This window comes from Chiloscyllium punctatum, chromosome 3 (assembly GCF_047496795.1).
Source record: "Chiloscyllium punctatum isolate Juve2018m chromosome 3, sChiPun1.3, whole genome shotgun sequence".
Classification (NCBI taxonomy): domain Eukaryota; kingdom Metazoa; phylum Chordata; class Chondrichthyes; order Orectolobiformes; family Hemiscylliidae; genus Chiloscyllium; species Chiloscyllium punctatum.
In genome coordinates this window covers 64,397,280-64,417,235 of record NC_092741.1, presented here as the reverse complement: position 1 = coordinate 64,417,235, position 19,956 = coordinate 64,397,280, and the positions used below count along the sequence as shown (strand labels likewise).

Here is a 19,956-nt window from a genome sequence, read left to right as displayed (position 1 = left end):
TTTTGATAGGCTATTTCAATAATACTATATGTCTTATCAGGGCATAGATTAATGTAGCCCATACCTGTTTAAAAGCATGTAGTAATGCTATGCATCGTGCATTAGATCCTACAATAATTCCCTGAGAATACTGTAATCCTAGACGTACAATAGCAGGGTGAAGCACAGTCGATGGGATGCTGCAAAGAATCAAAAGAATAGCAGCATAAATGTCAATTACACTTGTGAACAGTGTTTTAATTAGGTTAAGGCCAGTATCTAAAATAAAGCTTGCTACACCAGTAAAGGTAATTGCTGAACATAACTAGCATGGTAAAAACCACGATAATAGAATTAATATGCTGTTGATGTAAACATAAACTTTGACAGTCAATTTACTATTTAGATATCTAAAACCAGCAATTAAGCCACTGAACAGTATTCAAACTGCGTTGAAACTCAATAACTGTAGACATCATTAGATTGCCACACAGAACAAGCGATTAAAGTTTTGTATCTGATGCTTGAGGATCTTCAAATCTTATAAGTATGAGCTTGATGACAATCAAGTCAAGCTGTAACATGTCAAAAGCGAAAACCCAACTCCAAAAATCAAAGAAAAACAGAGGTGCCCTCTTTCAACATCAAACTTCACTTTGTGTTGTGCCACCGAAGGAAGTTGAGTAATGCTCAGCAAAAGATACATTTTGACAAAGCTTTTGATCTTTCACTCTTCCAGACAGGAAGACAAATTCAAAGGAAAACCAACACTGATACGGCACAAAACAAAAGTGCTGATGGGTTGGGAATAGAACTCAATTTAGTAGAGACATTGCCATGGAGAATGCACCCGCTAATGCTGATTGATAATTAACAATGAGACTTCGTTTACATTTTAAAGCAAAACAGCTGCGGCTCTGGGACGCAGTGGCGTGAAACTGCCTCTGAGCCAGGGCCTGGTTCAAGCTTGATTCAGGTGTTGCCTACTCCAGAGATGCATCCTAACATGTCTGAACAGGTTGATTCAAAAAAATTATAATCCAAAATTGGCTGTCAGAGTAATTCTTTGCACGCTGAGGATTATCCAAACAGTGTTGTCCAATTTCAGAATCACATGTAATATTGTACATTATATCATCAGCTATGCAAGGATGAACTGTTTGGTATGAACAATATCTTTCTTGTTCCGAATAGCTGACTTATGCTGTTTGATACAATCTGCCAGTCTTTGGGATGTACAGACTACAAACCCAGCATCACACCGGCACTGACATTCATACACCACATTACTCACTTGTGTGATTGGCAGAATATCTTTTTGGTTTGACAGTAGCATCCTGTTAGTGGCAAACACCATTCTTACTGCTACCACTTAGTCAGAGCTGACAACAAATTTAGGATTGTCAATCAGGCTTGCATTGTCGTGCACTTGTGCGTCTTGGAACTTACGTATATTCATACAGACTGTATTCTTTGCAAACTGAAGGAACATGTACATGCACCACACCCATGTAAATTCAACAAAACAGATGACAGCCATTTGCTGGTTCACTTCTGAACATAATGCCCTGACCAAAGACACCTTCCTAATTTGTAATTTAAACAAAGCTTGACTGTCAAACAGCATTAATGGATAATTGCTCTGTAGCAATGCTTTTACCAATTAGAGAACATTTGCCACCAAATCAGGACACCAAATCATGCACTATAAATGTTGGCTTCCCTCTTGTAAAAATGTCCTGATGAATGTAAGACATAGAGCTTTTTTTGAACGCAAGATTAAAACTGTGTACTACAAAACAACTATACAGAAAAACAAATCTAAAGAACTGCAGATGCTGGAAACAGAAATTGCTGGAAAATCTCAGCAAGTCAGGCAGATTGGTGGAGAGAAAGCAAAGTTTGCACTTTAGGTCCAGTGACCCTTCTTCAGAACCAATAAAGAAAATTCTGAGCAAAGTCGGGGAACAGGGACGAGTGGTGATCCCTTGTTTGGTTTTCCTGTATTCTTGCAATCTACTTCACAGCTATATTGGCAATGTTAAGTCATTTCATTTTTCAGATGTAATAGTCATTGGTAGAGGTATTTGCAGAAATGGGGTTAAATAATCAAAAGGAAGCTTTAAATACTGCAGGACCCGTTTGGCTTGTGGAAATTCCCATGTTTATATTCCAGAAATTACACTAAAAAATGTTCAATGAAAATAACAAAGCTTAAATTAGGGTTCCAACTAGAAATAAATGACTTATCGGGCTTCTTCAATACCAACAAGACAGACTAAAGCAGCTTTGTGATTGTAAATAACCTCTCAACAAATTTACAAATGGTGGTCCAAAACATTTGCAATTCAGGACAGAAAGCATCAACAACACTGCACTTGTAGGCAAGTTGTTCATGTCTCCAACTTAACTAGAATGTTACTACATTCAATAACAAAACAACTATTAAAACATGCCTACTTACGTCAGCTGCTGCGTCAATGGCATTTTACGGCTGTATTGGTGCAAATGTGAAAAGAGAATGACTTTGCTGCCATAATCTTGCCTAAGTGGAACCTAGAATAAATCAAAATATTTTAAGAACTTGTTTAAAATAAAATGAATGTTTTTATGTATCAAACTAAAACGAAATTGACACATCGATATTACCAATACTTCAAGGAAAATTACGGATATTCTTTGGTGACACATCAAATTTTGTATTTGTATTAATGTTTTTGTGTCCCTGAGGTACAAACAACTTTCATTACTTCACTGTAGCTGAAACTTGCAAGAATATTATGGTTATGTGGATAGAATTCTTCAGTTTTATTTCTGTACCCAAGTGGCACTGTACAGTCCTTCTGTACAAGCAAGGATATTCCTAACTTCAAAACTGAAATTTAATTATCCTCAAAAGAGGTGCATTGTGGTAAAATCCAATTAACACTCAAATGGATTGGTGACCTTAGCACTATTTTTGGATTCCATTCATATTGCATGTTAAAAGAAAATCAACAACTTCTTTTGAAGCTAATTAATCTATTTAGTCCTTCCTAAAGCTTCTACTCTCCGGAAATACTATGAATTGGATCAAGATCAACAAATTGTTAAATACGTACTACTGTTAATCAACACAAACGGAGGATCTATTAAAATGAGAATAGAACAATAGACTGCATAAGCATAACGAATGTTGTTCTCAGAGTTGTGGAAAGATTTACTTCCATAATTTTGTACTTAAAGTGCAGTGTCCTCTATATTTGAGAGATCAAACATACTGTGACTCCACACTTCCATTAGCTTGCAAGGGTGGTCTCGAGCTTCCAGTTGCTTGTCCACCCTACTTTCAATTGCATATTTTTGTTCTCTACCTCCTATACTATTCCAATAAGACACAATAGAAGCTCACAGATTAGCACATCTTCACTGAGTCATCGAGCCAAAGGTACAGAAGGTGGTCATTCAGGTCATCAATTTCACACCAATGGTCTATACAGCAATCCAGTCTGCCCCCATTGTTTATTTCCCTTGAGTGATAAATATAATTTCCTTATAAAATATTGCATTGTCTCTGCTTCTAGAACCCTCATTCGTTAAGAGTTCAATGTTATTACATGCTGCATTAAAAGCTGTTCCTCACAATCACCCTAAATCTCTTGTCCAAAACCTTTAATTATATACCCTTGTCCTTATAATCATATACGCGAGCTCCAATCAGATCTTTGGAACAGCTAGTCTTTGTATGTTTTATTCAAGCCCATCACATCCTTGTCATCTCCATAAAGTCTTTTATACATCTTTGTTCCAAAGAAAACAGCCCTGTTTCCTCCCAACCTAAAGTCCCTAAATCTCAGAAAAATTCTAATTAATCTCCCAGGCACTTCATTGAGCATCCTATCACAAATAACGTCCTCAATTTCGCAGCAGAGAGCGGCGGAAGTTCAGGCGGAGCGCAAAACCAGTCGGGAAGGTAAGTGATTGCTATTAGAGTGGGTGTGTTCTAAACCCCAGGCCCTACAAAGTAGGGTCTCCCTCCCTCCCTCCTCCTCTAACCTAAATTAAGAGTCCACAGACTTGCCACAAAAAGATGGTCTAAGGAAGATTGGATCGAAGAGTGAGGCTTCAGCTCAGGAGTCTTTGACAAGGAGGTTGAGTGAAGTGATTACACCACATTTGAAGAGGGTGAAGACATGACTGCTCAGCTGGTTCAGTGTGCTACGTGCTTGATGTGGGAGGTCAGCGACTCTGGTGTGTCTGGCTCATATATGTGTGGAAAGTGTGAGCACATTCAGCTACTGACCAAGCATATTGCAGCACTGATGAAAGAACTCGAGGACCTGAGGCTCATCTGAGAGAACGAGATCTTTCTGGACAAGACCTTCAGCGAGGTTATTACACCGACCATACCAGAAGAGAGCAGACGATGAGGAAGGCAGAGAGGAGACAGGTGCAAGCAACCCCGGGAGAAGTACCTGTCAGGAACAAGTTGAAGCTTTTGGAAACAGTAGAGACTGATGACACTGTCAGGTTCGCAAGGTGGCCAGGTCTGTCAATCAAAAGTTGGCGCAGAGGCAGAGCGGAAGAGTTGGACATCGCACAGAGCCGTGGTAATAGGGGACTCCATCGTGAGAGGAACTGACCGGATTTTTGTGGCAGCAGATGGGATTTAAGGATGGTGTGTTGCCTTCCTGGCGCCAGAATGAAAGACATCGCGGACAGAGTGCAGGAAATCCTCAAGGACGAGGGTGAAGAGCCAGAGGTGGTGGTATGTGTCAGCACAAATGATGTCGGGAAGAAGAGGAGGAACATACTAGAGCAGGACTTCGGAGAACTAGGAAGAATGCTGAAAAGCAGGACGTCCAAGGTGGTTATCTCCGGTTTGCTTCCAGTTCCTTGGGCTGGTGTGGCCAGAAACAGGGAGATAATGGACTTGAACGTGTGGCTGGGGAACTGGTGCAGGAAGCAAGGATTTAAATTCTTGGATCACTGGGGTATGTTTTGTGGTAAGCATAAATTCTACAAGAGAGACGGTTTGCACCTTAATGGGTTAGGGACCAGCATTCTGGCAGGCAGGTTTTCTGCAACACTGCTACATTTAAACTAAGTAGTGGGGGGGAGGGGACAAACTGGATGTTTAAACAGGAAATTGAAGGGAAAGTTAGAACAAGAGAAGTTATCAATGAGGCAGAAAACTCGGAAAGGGATCATGCTGTAAGGTTGAGTGAAATAGGGGTTGATGGGAAGGGTGAGAACAGCAACCAATTAAAAATACTATACATGAATGCACGAAGCATTAGACATAAGATGGATGAGCTTGAGGCTCTTTTGGAAATTGGCAGATACGATATTGTGGGGATAACAGACGTGGCTTCAAGTGGACAGGGCCTGGGAAATGAATATTCAAGGCTACACGTGCTATCGTAAGGACAGACTGACGGGCAGAGGGTGTGGGGTGGCCTTGTTGGTAAGGGAGGATATTCAGTCCCTTGCGCGGGGGCACCTAGAGTCAGGGGATGTAGAGTCAGTGTGGATAGAGCTGCGAAATACTAAGGGTAAAAAGATACTCTTGGGAGTCATCTACAGACCCCCAAACAGTAGTCTGGATGTCGGATGTAAGTTGAATCAGGAGCGGAAATTGGCCTGTCGCAAAGATGTTACTACAGTTGTAATGGGGGATTTTAACATGCAGGTAGGCTGGGAGAATCAGGATGGTATTGGACCTCAAGAAAGAGACTTTGTGGAGTGCCTCAGAGATGGATTCTTAGAGCAGCTGGTGCTGGAACCGACCAGGGAGAAGACAATTCTGGATCTGGTATTGTGTAACGAACCAGAATTGGTCAGAGACCTCGAAGTGAAGGAGCCATTGGGAAGTAGTGACCATAATACATTAAGCTTCAATCTGCAATTTGAGAGGGAGAGGGTACAATCAGAAGTGACAATATTTCTGTTGAATAAAGGGAACTATGGAGCTATGAGGGAGGAGCTGGCCAAAGTTCAATGGTGCAATACCTTAGCAGGGATCACTGTGGAGGAACAATGGCGGATATTTCTGTGTATAATGCAGAAGTTGCAGGATCAGTTCATTCCTAAAAGGAAGAAAGATCCCAGGAGGAGGCATGGGTGGCGTGGCTGACGAAGGAAGTTAAGAAACATATAAAGTTAAAAGAGAAAAAGTATAACATAGCAAAGATAAGTGGGAAAACTGAGGACTGGGAAGCTTTTAAAGAGCAACAGAGGATTACTAAGAAGGAAATACGCAGAGGGAAAATGAGGTACAAAGGTAAACTGGCTAATAATATAAAGGAGGATAGTAAAAGCTTTTTTAGGTATGTGCGAGGCAAAAAAATGGTTAGGACTAAAACTGGGCCCTTGAAGACAGAAACAGGGGAATATATTACGGGGAACAAAGAAATGGCAGAAAAATTATTTGGGTTCTTCAGATCTGTGTTCACTGGGGAAGACACAAGCAATCTCCCTGAGGTAACAGTGGCTGAAGGACCTGAACTTAAGGGAATTTATATTTGCCAGGATTTGGTGTTGGAGAGACTGTTAGGTCTGAAGGTTGATAAGTCCCCGGGGCCTGATGGTCTACATCCCAGAGTACTGAAGGTGGTGGCTCGGGAAATCGTGGATGCGTTGGTGACTATTTTCCAGAGTTCGATAGATTCGGGGTCGGTTCCTGAGGATTGGAGGGTGGCTAATGTTATACCACTTTTTAAGAAAGGTGGAAGAGAGAAAGCAGGAAATTATAGACCAGTTAGTCTGACCTCAGTGGTGGGAAAGATGCTGCAGTCTATTATAAAGGATGTTAATGATATAGAAGATGGTATCAGCAATAACATTAGCAAATTTGCTGATGATACAAAGCTGGGTGGCAGGGTGAAATGTGATGAGGATGTTAGGAGATTACAGGGTGACCTGGACAAGTTAGGTGAGTGGGCAGATGCATGGCAGATGCAGTTTAATGTGGATAAATGTATGGTTATCCACTTTGGTGGCAAGAACAGGAAGGCAGATTACTACCTCAATGGAATCAATTTAGGTAAAGGAGCAGTACAGAGAGATCTGGGTGTTCTTGTACACCAGTCAATGAAGGCAAGCATGCAGGTACAGCAGGTGGTGAAGAAGGCTAATAGCATGCTGGCCTTCATAACAAGAGGGATTGAGTATAGAAGCAAAGAGGTGCTTCTGCAACTGTACAGGGCCCTGGTGAGACCACACCTGGAGTACTGTGTGCAGTTCTGGTCTTGAGGGAGTGCAGCGTAGGTTCACGAGGTCAATTCCTGGAATGGTGGGATTACCTTACACTGAAAGACTGAAGCGACTGGGCTTTTATATCCTTGAGTTTAGAAGACTGAGAGGGGATCTGATTGAGACATATAAGATTATTAAAGGAATTGGACACTCTGGCAGCAGGAAACATGTTTCCGCTGATGGGCGAGTGCCGACCCAGAGGACACAGCTTAAAAATACGGGGTAGACCATTTAGGACAGAGATGAGGAGAAACTTCTTCACCCAGAGAGTGGTGGCTGTGTGGAATGCTCTGCCCCAGAGGACAGTGGAGGCCCAGTCTCTGGATTCATTTAAGAAAGAGTTGGATAGAGCTCTCAAACATAGTGGAATCAAGGGTTATGGAGATAAGGCAGGAAGAGGATACTGGTTAGGAATGATCAGCCATGATCATATTGAATGGCGGTGCAGGCTCGAAGGGCTGAATGACCTACTCCTGCACCTATTGTCTATTGTCTAATTTTTAAAAAATCATTATAAGATCACTTTGAAGCTATTGTCATTAAAATTCCTGGCACAATTTTCATTCCCAGATAGGACACATTTAGCACAGAGGGCTGTCAAGATTGGGTCTTTAAGTACAGTCAAGGCCAAGAAGACAGATTTTTAACCAGTAAGGGTTATGAGGAATGGAGCTGAGGATTATCAAATCAGTTATGATCTCAGTGAATGGCAGGGTTGATTGGACGGGCTAAGTGATCTATGTATGCTCCTTTTCCTCCCCTATCCAGAAGTGCTCTTACACACAACTGAACAGCTTTTCCCACTACCATTATGCCTACTTCTGCTTATGGTATATTGCATTTAGCTAACAGCAATTTTGAATCATAAGAATCAGGTAGCAGTGATCAAATATGAGAATGGACAAACAGACCAAAGAAAAGTGAGACAAGGCTTCAATCTCTCATCAGACTGTTTCTCAGTGGACTTAAAGAAATGCATGGTATAAAAGGTAGGAGAAAAAGTCACCAGCTACAACTGCTCAGCCAATGATATCACACACCAGCAAATGAAGACAATGAAGTGGCAGATTGAGTTCAATTTAGTTAAAAGTGAGGTACTGCATTTTGGGAAAGCAATCTGAGCAGGACTTATACACTTAATGGTAAGGTCCTAGGGAGTGTTGCTGAACAAAGAGACCTTGGAGTGCAGGTTCATAGCTCCCTGAAAGTGGAGTCACAGATAGATAGGATAGTGAAGAAGGCGTTTGGTATGCTTTCCTTTATTGGTCAGAGTACTGAGTAAGAAGTTGGGAGGTCATGCTGCAACTGTACAGGACATTGGTTAGGCCACTGTTGGAATATTGCATGCAATTCTGGTCTCCTTCCTATCGGAAAGATGTTCTGAAACTTGAAAGGGCTTGGAAAAGATTTACAAGCATGTTGCCAGGGTTGGTGGATTTGAGTTACAGGGAGGAGGTTGAATAGGCTGGGGCTGTTTTCTCTGTAGCATTGGAGGTTGAGGAATGACCTTATAGATGTTTATAAAACTATGAGGGGCATGGACAGGATAAATAAGTAAAGTCTCTTCCCTGGGGTGAGGAAGTCCAGAACTAGAGGGCATAGGTTTAGGGTGAGAGGGAAAAGATATAAAAGAGACCTAAGGGGCAACTTTTTCATGCAGACAGTGGTACATGTATGGAATGAGCTGCCAGAAAAAGTGGTGGAGGCTGGTACAATTGCAACATTTAAAAGGCATCTGGATAGGTATATGAATAGGAAGGGTTTGGAGGGATATGGACCGGGTTCTGGCAGGTGGGGATAACTGGTTGGCATGGATGAGTTGGACCATGCTGTACACCTCTCTGACTCTGATGTGCAAAGATCAATGAATCCCAGGCAAAAAGATACGGCCTACACTTAGCTGTTTGAAAACACACATAATAGTGATAACATAAAAAGGACATGCCAGTATGCAAAATTGTTGTCAATGGAATGATGTTAGAACATGTCAATCAATTCAACTATCAAAGAAGCACAGCAACATCAACTGTTAAAGGCAGTAATGAAATCTGTTACACGAATAGAGCAGCCAAACGATGTTTTAAATTAAGCAACATTATAAAGAGCATCAGTTAGAGTCTGGAAGCAAGAATCCCAATCCTACGAGATTATGTCTGGCCATTAATGAGTTATTGACATGAAGCTCGCAGCTTCAGAAAAGAGGAAGAAAGGAAAACAACAACTTGACAGTGTTGTGCTGAAGGAGAAACAGAAAGCTGACGTAGTGATTGTACTGAGGTCAGCCAACTGGACCTCACAGAATGAGTTCCCTGATTGGGTGTTGCTAATGTAAAAGATTGGCTGCCATAAAGAGGCAAGTGTCAGAGATCTTGACACGCTGGTAGCTGACTGAATGAGACAGCACTAAAGTCAAGGACTCTTCATGTGTAAATAAAAGGGTGACTTGGTGACAGATAACAGCCTCAGTGGGGTTATGTCAGGTAAACTGGGTGGAGAAAAGGTCCAACAAAGTAGTAATGAATTAGACCAGAAGATCAAGAGAACTCTGAAATAATATCATAGAAGACAAATGGGAGTCTTTCGAACATGCTATCTATGTGAAAGGTTGGAATGTCTAATCATCACTGGAAGGATGAATGAAAGAAAACCAAGTGGTCAGAGGCGATGCAAGTAACAAAGCAACATTAAAGATCAACTTAACTAGAACTCCAACAAGTCACACTGACTGGAAAAGTTTCCAAACCCCACTATGTCACCAATGCCATCAGTATGGCATTTAGCCAATGATAAAGCAACATTTTGCTGACCAAAGCATAATTACCAAACAAAATATTTTGTGGCAGACTAAATATTTTAAGTTGCCTTAAAGAAAACTAAAGTTCTTAGGTGAGAAACAATGACTGAGATCACAAGAGTAAATAATGAATAGACAAATGCACTAAAAGAAGAAATGCTACCAGCGAAATGAGAGATAACTAGTATGAACACATATTCCTGATGAAGGGCTTTTGCCCGAAACGTCGATTTCGAAGCTATTTGGATTCTGCCTGAACTGCTGTGCTCTTCCAGCACTACTAATCCAGAATCTGGTTTCCAGCATCTGCAGTCATTGTTTTTACCTAGAATGAACACAGTCAAACTGAGGACATGGGACATTAAAATAACAACAATAGATTTTGATTTCTGGAAATCTGAAAACGAACAAAAAGTGCTGTACATACTCAGCAGGGTGAGCAACATCTGTGGACAGAGAAACAGTTCGGAGTTAGAAACATGATGTGTTCATTGCAAATGAAAGGGAGGAGAGGAACAGTAAAAAGGAAGGTCAGTGATAGGGTGGACGGGGAGAGGTTAAATGTCAAAGATGTGAAGGAACTAAAACCAAACGGTGCAATGTAATAATTTTACAAAACATTTAGGAGCAAAACATATAAAACAAGATTAAGACATGTCAAGGAGAACAGAATCAGAACGGAGGTTATGGTCAATGTTGAGTCTAGAAGCCCACAACTGTCTAATAAAATGCCAAATGAAGTTGTTAAGGCGCTTTTCCTTGAGTGTGAATTGAGTTTCATTGAAACACTGCAGCAAGTAGTGACAAGAAATGAGACAGAGAGCAAGGTGCAGAATTAACATTGTAGGAAACAGGAAGCCCGAGGTCATGCTTGCAAACTGAGTGGAGGTGTTCTGCAAACCAGCTGCCCTGCCTGCATTTGGTCTCCCTGAAGTGGGGAAAACCACATTGGCAGCAGTAAATACAGTACACTAAGTTCACCTGCTTCACCTCCAAGTTGCATTAATTTAGCCTGCAAGAAGCTTGATTCTAGTTTGAGCTGGTCAGAATTGGTTATGTGCATATAATAAAAGATTTTACTTTTCGATAATGCAAACTGAATAATACTCCTCTGAACCATGCAGTTATGCTGTGAACTTGTACAATTACCAATTAAAATCTTAATCACAAAGCAAGGAAACAAACAATTAGCACACAGTTCAAACCTTAAACTTGGAAACCTTTTTAATGCAATCAGCTGAATCAGTCTGTAAGAGACATTCACAATAAGTACACCACCATATGGACATGAACCAGTTTGATCAGTTTTAGCACCAAACTAAATTAAATGTAAACCCATGCATCATTCCGGACAAAAATATTAATAGATTAGTCATCAAAGCCAACAAAGTAAGCAATGGACCTCAAGACATGGCTCATGGTTTTGTTCTAAAATAGGTTAAAACATACAACAAGGCAAGGGCACCAAAAAACAATCACATATAGGTTTGCAGCTTCTTCTGTTAGACAAGGTCTTGAGCTTCCTGAATTGTCAATAAAATCAACAATTCCTTAATGGATGTAAAATACAGCTAGCCACTGCACATTGGTTTACGATCTGAATGTATAGATTCAGGGACAGCCATGACACGTCATTCTAATGTGATAGATTCATGAAGGAGTAAGGAGAAAAAAAAATGTGAAAACATGGTAGGTTTCAAAAATTCTACAAACTCAAGTTTAGATCTCCAGTTCCTGTTCAAAATATCCCATAGGCTGCCTCAAATATTGACAGCAAAGGTTCTAGAAAAATATGTGTGGCAGTAAAATTGAACACTGAGTAGACATTGAGGGACAAGGGCACAAACTTGATATTCTGTGTTCCACAAAGCCTTTCCTTAATTTACAAGGCATAACTCAAGATGATTTGCCAGGGTGAGTACAGCTCTATAAACCTAGAAGCTGAGCTTTATCATGACAAAGCAGCCTGTTTTATCAGCACTTCATTCACATTCAGCATTCACTCCCTTCGTCAAAGATATAATATGAACACAATATGCAACATCTACAAGATAAACTGCAGCAATTCATCAAAAGCTTTCCAGACAGCATTTCCAAATCCATGTCATCTATCACTTTCAAACAGCAAGCGTTTGGGAACACAATCACCTCTGAGTTTCCACTAATTTCACAAATTCCTGACTTGAGAATATATTATTCTTCTTTCACTGATACTGAAACAAATTCCTGGAACTCTGTTCCTAACACGTTACTGTGAAATATCTTCACCATATGAACTTCTAGATTGCTAAGACACATCATCACTGCCATGTGAGGAGTATTTAGGAATAGCTAACAATATCAACAGAAATGCCCACGTGCTGCAAGTTAATAAGAATGATTTTGGAAACCTGTTTTGACAAAACATTACTGGAATTGAAGTAATACAAAATAGAAAAAATGATTGCAATGAAGGCCACTGCAGAGACAGGTAAGTGTTTCAACATGCTGCATTCCAAGACATGTACATTAGAATCTAAATCTAATCTAAAATCTAACAATGATCAGGGTCATGCCTGTTATTCTCCAACATTCAGTCAGAAGCTGGAACATCTCTAGGTTAAAAATTGTAAGGTAACTCAACTCTTGTTATCTTTATTCCATTATTCTGACAGATAATAAGACTACACCAGAGGAAATCTGACTGAAATATATACAAGTTAGAAAATAGAATTTAAAAAGGTGAATCAAAAACATTTACTTTGTTGTTTCAACCAGAAAATTTTAATAATAAAATGCTACCTGTTGCCGCTCCAGTTTTTTGGCCAGTTTTTTGAGAGCTGCTGGGTCATCCGCCTGAACATGATCTGGGAGTCGCTTTACTGTGGAAAAGGTGTTGAGAAGATGTACTCATTACTCAGGAGAATGCAAGGAAATAAAAACACACTTATTAAATCCTCAATTTCTTTAAAATCTTTCTTTAGAACTTCAAAGCGGTCTTTTTTTTAGATTAGATTAGATTACTTACAGTGTGGAAACAGGCCCTTCGGCCCAACAAGTCCACACCGCCCCGCCGAAGCGTACCCACCCATACCCCTACCCCTACATCTACATCTACATCGACCCCTTACCTAACACTACGGGCAATTTAGCATGGCCAATTCACCTGACCTGCACATCTTTGGACTGTGGGAGGAAACCCACGCAGACACGGGGAGAATGTGCAAACTCCACACAGTCAGTCGCTTGAGGCGGGAATTGAACCCGGGTCTCCGGCGCTGTGAGGCAGCAGTGCTAACCACTGTGCCACCGTGCCGCCCAAAGAAGGTGCATTCCTTCTTGGAAGTCAAGTAACATTCATAAATGGCAAGCAACAATGTTAACAAAACACCAGAACATTATATGAAACACTGGTGACAGTAGGTAGAGTGTCAATTTTATTTCAGATTTGGGGAAAAACTTACAAATCATTTAAGCCAAATCCCTTCTGTAAGTGGGGGTTCAAATCAGTAAGAGATTAGGTTAGCCAGTTCAAACTGATCAGACTCCTCTATCAGACTGCATGCACAACATCTTTCCCTTGCAACTGAACTACAATTTTCACAAAAATATAAACTTTTTACTTACTAATTTAATAACTGTGAATGCAAAGGGAATAGCTATCCAAAAATGGATTATTTAAAAACATTTAAGTAGAAATTTTTGAAAAGTACATTACACAAAATTGCTTATTTACTTGTTTAGGTATACAAAACATGCTGATATGAGAACAGTTTTCAACTATTTCAACTCCATAAATTTCAATGTCAGCAATCAGTTTTGAATGACTTGCTGCTTCTTCCTTTTCCTCTGTTGCACTCAACCACCCATTACAGTATACTAATTATGTTTCTTTTTACCTTGCTGAGGCTCACTGGCTACAACTTTTGGCTTCAATAAAGCAGCAGACTGGCTCTGGTCAGATCTCTTGGACTGTTTTGAACGGTCTTCTTGCTTTGCTTTCCTTTCTACTCGAAGTTCAGCTTTGCTTTTCCCAGCTGAAACTTTATCACTATTGACAAACGTTTCATTTAATGCTGTATTTGCTACTTGAAGTCAACATAAAGGAGAACAAGGGTGAAAGTTAATAAGGATTTACTAATATTTGATTCACTTCAGTTTTTCAACAGTATTCAGTGAAAAGTAAATGACATGAGTAGCTTGTAACAATCCCTCCTCCCACCCAAGATCCAACCTAAGTAAATATCAGTGAACAAAATTATCTTGAGAGAAAATATTGAATTTGCTAAGTACTTGCACATTAGTAAAACTGAAATTAAATTATAAAAGAAACATGGAATGTTCACATCACTCACTCAAACTGTCATGTCTGGTTCTATATAAGGGCAACTCAACAAGTCATAACTTCCTGGCTTTTTCCTGCACTGTTACAATCTTTCTCACCTCATATCATGATCCTACTATTTAAACCAACAAATCCTTCAAGATGAAGATGATTATGATCATCAATATCTTTATGAAAATCTCTATTGCATCTGCTTCCCTCAGACCCTCGGGCAGGACATGGGCGATCCTACACTCAGTATGTAAAAATGTTTTTCTTTATGTTGCTTTTGGTTCTACTCAGTCATTTCAAATCCATGTCCGTGAGCACTCAACCCTCCTGCCAATGAGAACAGTTTGTTCTATTTACTCTATGCAGAATTTTGAACTGCTTGAATACAAACCGAACATTCAACACTACAGTAACAGAATTCCAATATGCTTATATCACCATAAAATTTCAACTTTTATTCATGTATATTTAACTACAAATGCTTTTGCTGCATGACTGGAAGTCATTCTAAATCCAGGCCTTTAGCAACAGTCTGATCATTCGAAGGAATGGCAACTATAAATTACTGCTCCTCTCCAATTTTGTCTTGCAGCAACAGAGCTACACGTTTCTGGCCAGGAGTCGCAAGCCTGTCCTCTTCAGAAATTAAAGCATAATTCGGAGTCCTTCTTCATGGAGTTGATCAACATATTCCATCATATCCACATTTGTATCTGTCCTTCATGCACCTCCTCCCCTTTTGATAGAGCTGTACACTGAAAAGCTTTAGAATATTTAAGCTGCTTTTCAAGTATCACATATACTCGAGTAATAGTCAAACTTTTTTGATGACTTTTTAAAATTAAATTTATGGGGTCAACTATTACATGGATACTATTTTTGAGAGGCTGACACTCATGCCTGTCAAAATTCAGACCATATCATCAGCAGAAGCCCAACTGATCACTAAACGTCTGAAGGGAGAATACAGAAAGGCAGAAATTTTAAAATAGGTCCTCAAGGGTAGTAAATGTCTGGATTATCCAGGTGCTGCGAGCAAATGAGAGTAGGATTAGGAGGACAGAGCAGATGAATGCATGGCTGAGGAGCTGCTGCAGGGGAGAAGGCTTCACATTTTTGGATCATTGGAATCTCTTCTGGAGTCGAAGTGACCTGCACAAGAAGGACAGATTGCACCTGAATTGGAAGGAGACTAATATACTGGCAGGGAGATTTGCTACAGCTACTCAGGATGATTTAAGCTATTAAGGTGGGGAGTGGGATCCAGACAGATAGTGAAGAAAGAGATCAATCTGAGACTGGTACAGTTGAAAAAAAGGAGCAAGTCAAACAATCAGGGCAGGCAGGGACGAAGTAGAGAAACAAGGGAGGACTGATAAACTAAACTGCATTTATTTCAATGCAAGAGGCCTAACAGGAAAGGCAGATGAACTCAGGGCATAGTTAGGAACATGGGACTGGGATATCATAGCAATTACAGAAATGTGGCTCAGGGATGGACAGCACTGGCAGCTGAATGTTCCAGGATACAAAAATGATATAGGAAGGATAGAAAGGAGGGCAAGAGAGGAGAGGCAGTAGCATTTTTGACAAGGGGTAGCTGTACTGGCGAGGATATTCCTGGGAATGCATCCAAGGAAGTTATTTGGGTGGAACTGAGAAATAAGAAAGGGATGATCACCTTACTGGGACCGTATTATAGATCCCCTTAATAGCCAGCGGGAAACTGAGAAGCAAATTTGTCAGGAGATGTCAGTCATCTGTAAGAATAATAGGGTGGTTATGCTAGGGGATTTTACGTTTCCAAACATAGACTGGGACTGCCATAGTGTTAAGGTATTAGATGGAGAGGAATTTGTTAAGCGTGTACAAGAACATTTTCTGATTCAGTATGTAGATGTACCTACTAGAGAAGGTGGAAACCTTGACCTACTCTTGGAAAACAAGGCAGAGCAGGTGAGTGAGGTGTCAGTTGGGGAGCATTTTCGGGCCAGCAACCATAATTCTACTAGTTTTAAAATAGTGATGGAAAAGGATAGACCAGATCTAAAAGTTGAAGCTCTAAATTGGAGAAAGGCCAATTTTGATGGTATTAGGCAAGAACTTTCAAAAGCTGAATGGGGGCAGATGTTTGCACGTAAAGGGATGGCTGGAAAATGGGGAGCCTTCAGAAATGAGGTAATGAGAGTCCAGAAAATGTATATTCCTGTTAGGGTGAAAGGAAAGGCTGGCAGGAATAGGGAATACTGGATGACTAGAGAAATTGGGGTTTGGTTAACAAAAAGAAGCATATGTCAGGTATAGACTGGAGAGATCGAGTGAATCCTCAAAACAGGATAAAAGCAGTACGAGTATACTTACAAAGGAAATCAGGATGGCAAAAAGGGAACATCAAATAGCATTAAGGAGAATCCAAAGAGTTTTTACAAATACATTAAGGACAAAAGGGTAACTAGGGAGAGAATAGGGTCCCTCAAAGATCAGCAAGGCAGCATTTGTGTAGAGCGCAGGAGATGGGGGAGATACTAAACAAGTATTTTGCATCAGTATTTACTGTGGAGAAGGACACGGAAGGTGTAGATTGTAGGGAAATAGATGGTGACATCTTGAAAAATGTCAACATTATATAGGTGGTGGTGCTGGATCTTTTGAAACGCATAAAAGTGAATAACTCCCCAGGACCTAATCAGATGTACCCTAGATCTCTGTGGGAAGCTGGAGAAGTGATTGCTGGACCTCTTGCTGAGATACTTGTATCATCGATAGTCACAGTTGAGGTGCCTGAAGGCTGAAGATTGGCTAATGTGGTGCCACTGTTTAAGAAAGGTGGTAAGGACAAGCCAGGGAACGATAGACCGGTGAACTTGACATCAGTGGTGGGCAAGTTATTGGAAGGAATCCTGAGGGACAGGATTTACATGTATTTGAAAAGGCAGGAATTGATTCGGAATAGTCAACATGGCTTCGTGCATGGGAAATCATGTCTCACAAACTTGATTGAGTTTTTTGAAGAAGTAACAAAGAGGATTGATGAGGGCAGAGCTGTGGACTTGATCTATATGGACTTCATTGTAAGGCGTTCAACAAGGTTGCCCATGGGAGACTGGTTAGCAAGATTAGATCTCATGAAATACAAGGAGAACAAGCCATTTAGATGTAGAACTGGCTCAAAGGTTGAAGACAGAGGGTGGTGGTGGGGGGTTGCTTTTCAGACTGGAGGCCTGTGACCAGTGGAGTGTCACAAGGATTGGTGCTGGGTCCGCTCCTTTTTGTCTTTTATATGAATGATATGGATGTCAGCATAAGAGGCATAGTTAGTAAGTTTGTCGATGACACCAAAATTGATGGTGCAGTGGACAGCAAAGGCGGCTACCTCAGATGACAATGGGATCTTGATTAGATGAGCCAATGGGCTGAGAAGTGGCAGATGGAGTTTAATTCAGATAAATGTGAGGAACTGCATTTTGGAAAAGCAAATCTTAGCAGGACATATAGACTAAATGGTAAAGTCCTAGGGAGTGTTGCTGAACAAAGGTTAGGTGAATTGGCCTGGCTAAATTGCCCGTAGTGTTAGGTGTAGGGGAATGAGTCTGGGTGGATTGTGCTTCAGCGGGTCGGTGTGGACTTGTTGGGCCGAAGGGCCTGTTTCCACACTGTAAGTAATCTAATCTAAACAGACCTTAGAATGCAGGTTCATAGCTCCTTGAAAGTGGAGTCACAGGTAGATAGGATAGTGAAGGCAGCGTTTGGTATGCTTTCCTTTATTGGTCAGAGTATTGAGTACAGGAGTTGGGAGGTCAGGTTGCAGCTGTACAGGACATTGGTTAGGCTACTTTTGGAATATTGCGTGCAATCCTAGTCTCCTTCCTGTCGGAAAGATGTTGTGAAACTTGAAAGGGTCCAGAAAAGATTTACAAGGATGTTGCCAGGGTTGGAAGATTTGAGCTATAGGGAGAGGATGAATAGGCTAGGGCTGATTGGAGGCTGAGGGGTGACCTTATACAGGTTTATAAAATCATGAGGGTCATGGAGAGGAAAATTGGCAAAGCCTATTCCCTGGGGTGAGGAAGCCCAGAACTAGAGGGCATAGGTTTAGAGTGAGAGGGGAAAGATATAAAAGGGACCTAAGGGGCAAGTTTTTCATACAAAGAGTGGTGCATATATGGAATGAGCTGTCAGGGCAAGTGGTGGAGGCTGGTACAATATTAAAAGACATCTGGATGTGTATATGAATAGGAAGGGTTTAAAGGGATACAGTCCATGTGCTGGCAAATGGGATAGATTAGGGTTGGATATCTGGTCAGCATGGACGAGTTGGACTGAAGGGTCTGTTTCCATGCTGTACATCTCTACAACTCTATGAATAAAAGAAAAAAAAACTGAATTATAGTAATTCTGAAAACCTGAAGCAGAATACAACAGCTAGCGGACTGGAGGACCAGGAGCGAAGCAGAACAACCAGCAGATTGGAAAGCTGGAGCAGAACGTGATGACCAGCACACTGGCTCACAAACGTTGCTCTGTTATCTGTGAAGATCTAGGGTCTCCTTTTACATGAGATATATGGAAACTTCCAGGCTATTTGGCCAAAAAATAGGGGGTCAAGTTTTACAAGAGATCAACTATTACTCGAGTAGAAATGGTATTTAAGTAAATAAGGGTGGGAAGAGTTGGTAGGGTGGAATGGATGCAGCAGATCAGGTGCACTAGGGCATCACATGGTCAGTTCACAGAAAGGGAATTAAGTGCTTGGGAAAGTCAGAAGGCCGAGGGGGAGCAAGTCAGGGGTGTGGAAAGAATTTATGTGGGAGTTGGAATGTCAAATTACCAGGGAAAAGCTAGGAGAAGCAAAATGTCAGTTGTATAGTTACTTAAGTGTCATTCGTGGATTCAAACTGTCCAGCATTTCTTGAATCGCTCCTCAGCTCAGTATGTTGGATAGAATCTCTGATTCTAATTCCATGGGTTTTTCTTTAAAAGAGAGTCCTGGGAAGTAGGATAATTACCTATCAGGAATTCAAACTTCCTGGGCAAATCTCATGGAGTCAGTGCATTCGGACTTAGAAGGGCTCCACACTCGTAAATTGGATGCTATGTCCAGTCTAAACTAAATCAAGATCAGAAACCTGGACAAGAATAGGAATAGCAAATCACAACTTTCATTATTCTTCCTCAAAATTGTGCAGACGTTCATTTACCAAGTGCCAAATTGTGTGTATTCACATTGATCCTGACAAACTGTGACAACTTTAGTCACTCATTAGATCTTAAAAACAATGTACTAAATAGGCTTTAATCTGTTCAAACTCTTTGACAAAGTAGGACTTTACAAATTATTGACATGGAAATACAATTTGTGGACAGGTATCAATACATGTATTTTAAAGACTCATCCAGCCTTTTTTGTAAGTTTTACAAATCTCAATTTTAGAAACCTTCAGTAAATCTTCTTATAATGGTAGAAAAGATACCCACACTAGTCTTTTCAGCCCCACTTTGACCAATGGGACTCCTTCCTATTGGAAAGATGCTGTGAAACGTGAAAGGGTTCAGAAAAGATTTGCAAGGATGTTGCCAGGGGTGGAGGATTTGAGCTACAGGGAGAGGCTGAACAGGCTGGGCTGTTTTCCAT

At 40.7% G+C, this 19,956-nt stretch overlaps 1 protein-coding gene across 2 annotated transcripts in view; it reads right to left on the bottom strand.

The window, feature by feature from the left end:
- Positions 1–19,956, bottom strand: part of eif2b4 (eukaryotic translation initiation factor 2B, subunit 4 delta) — a 51,430-nt gene that overhangs the window by 13,483 nt on the left and 17,991 nt on the right. The window contains exons 4-7 of one of the 2 annotated variants that reach the window (XM_072554491.1): positions 13,888–14,076; positions 12,791–12,870; positions 2,444–2,535; positions 65–179 (exon numbers count right to left, since the gene is read on the bottom strand). In XM_072554491.1, the coding sequence (XP_072410592.1) occupies positions 65–179; positions 2,444–2,535; positions 12,791–12,870; positions 13,888–14,076 (476 nt within the window). The remainder of the gene's footprint in view (positions 1–64; positions 180–2,443; positions 2,536–12,790; positions 12,871–13,887; positions 14,077–19,956) is intronic. The other variant, XM_072554497.1, reaches the window with a different exon arrangement.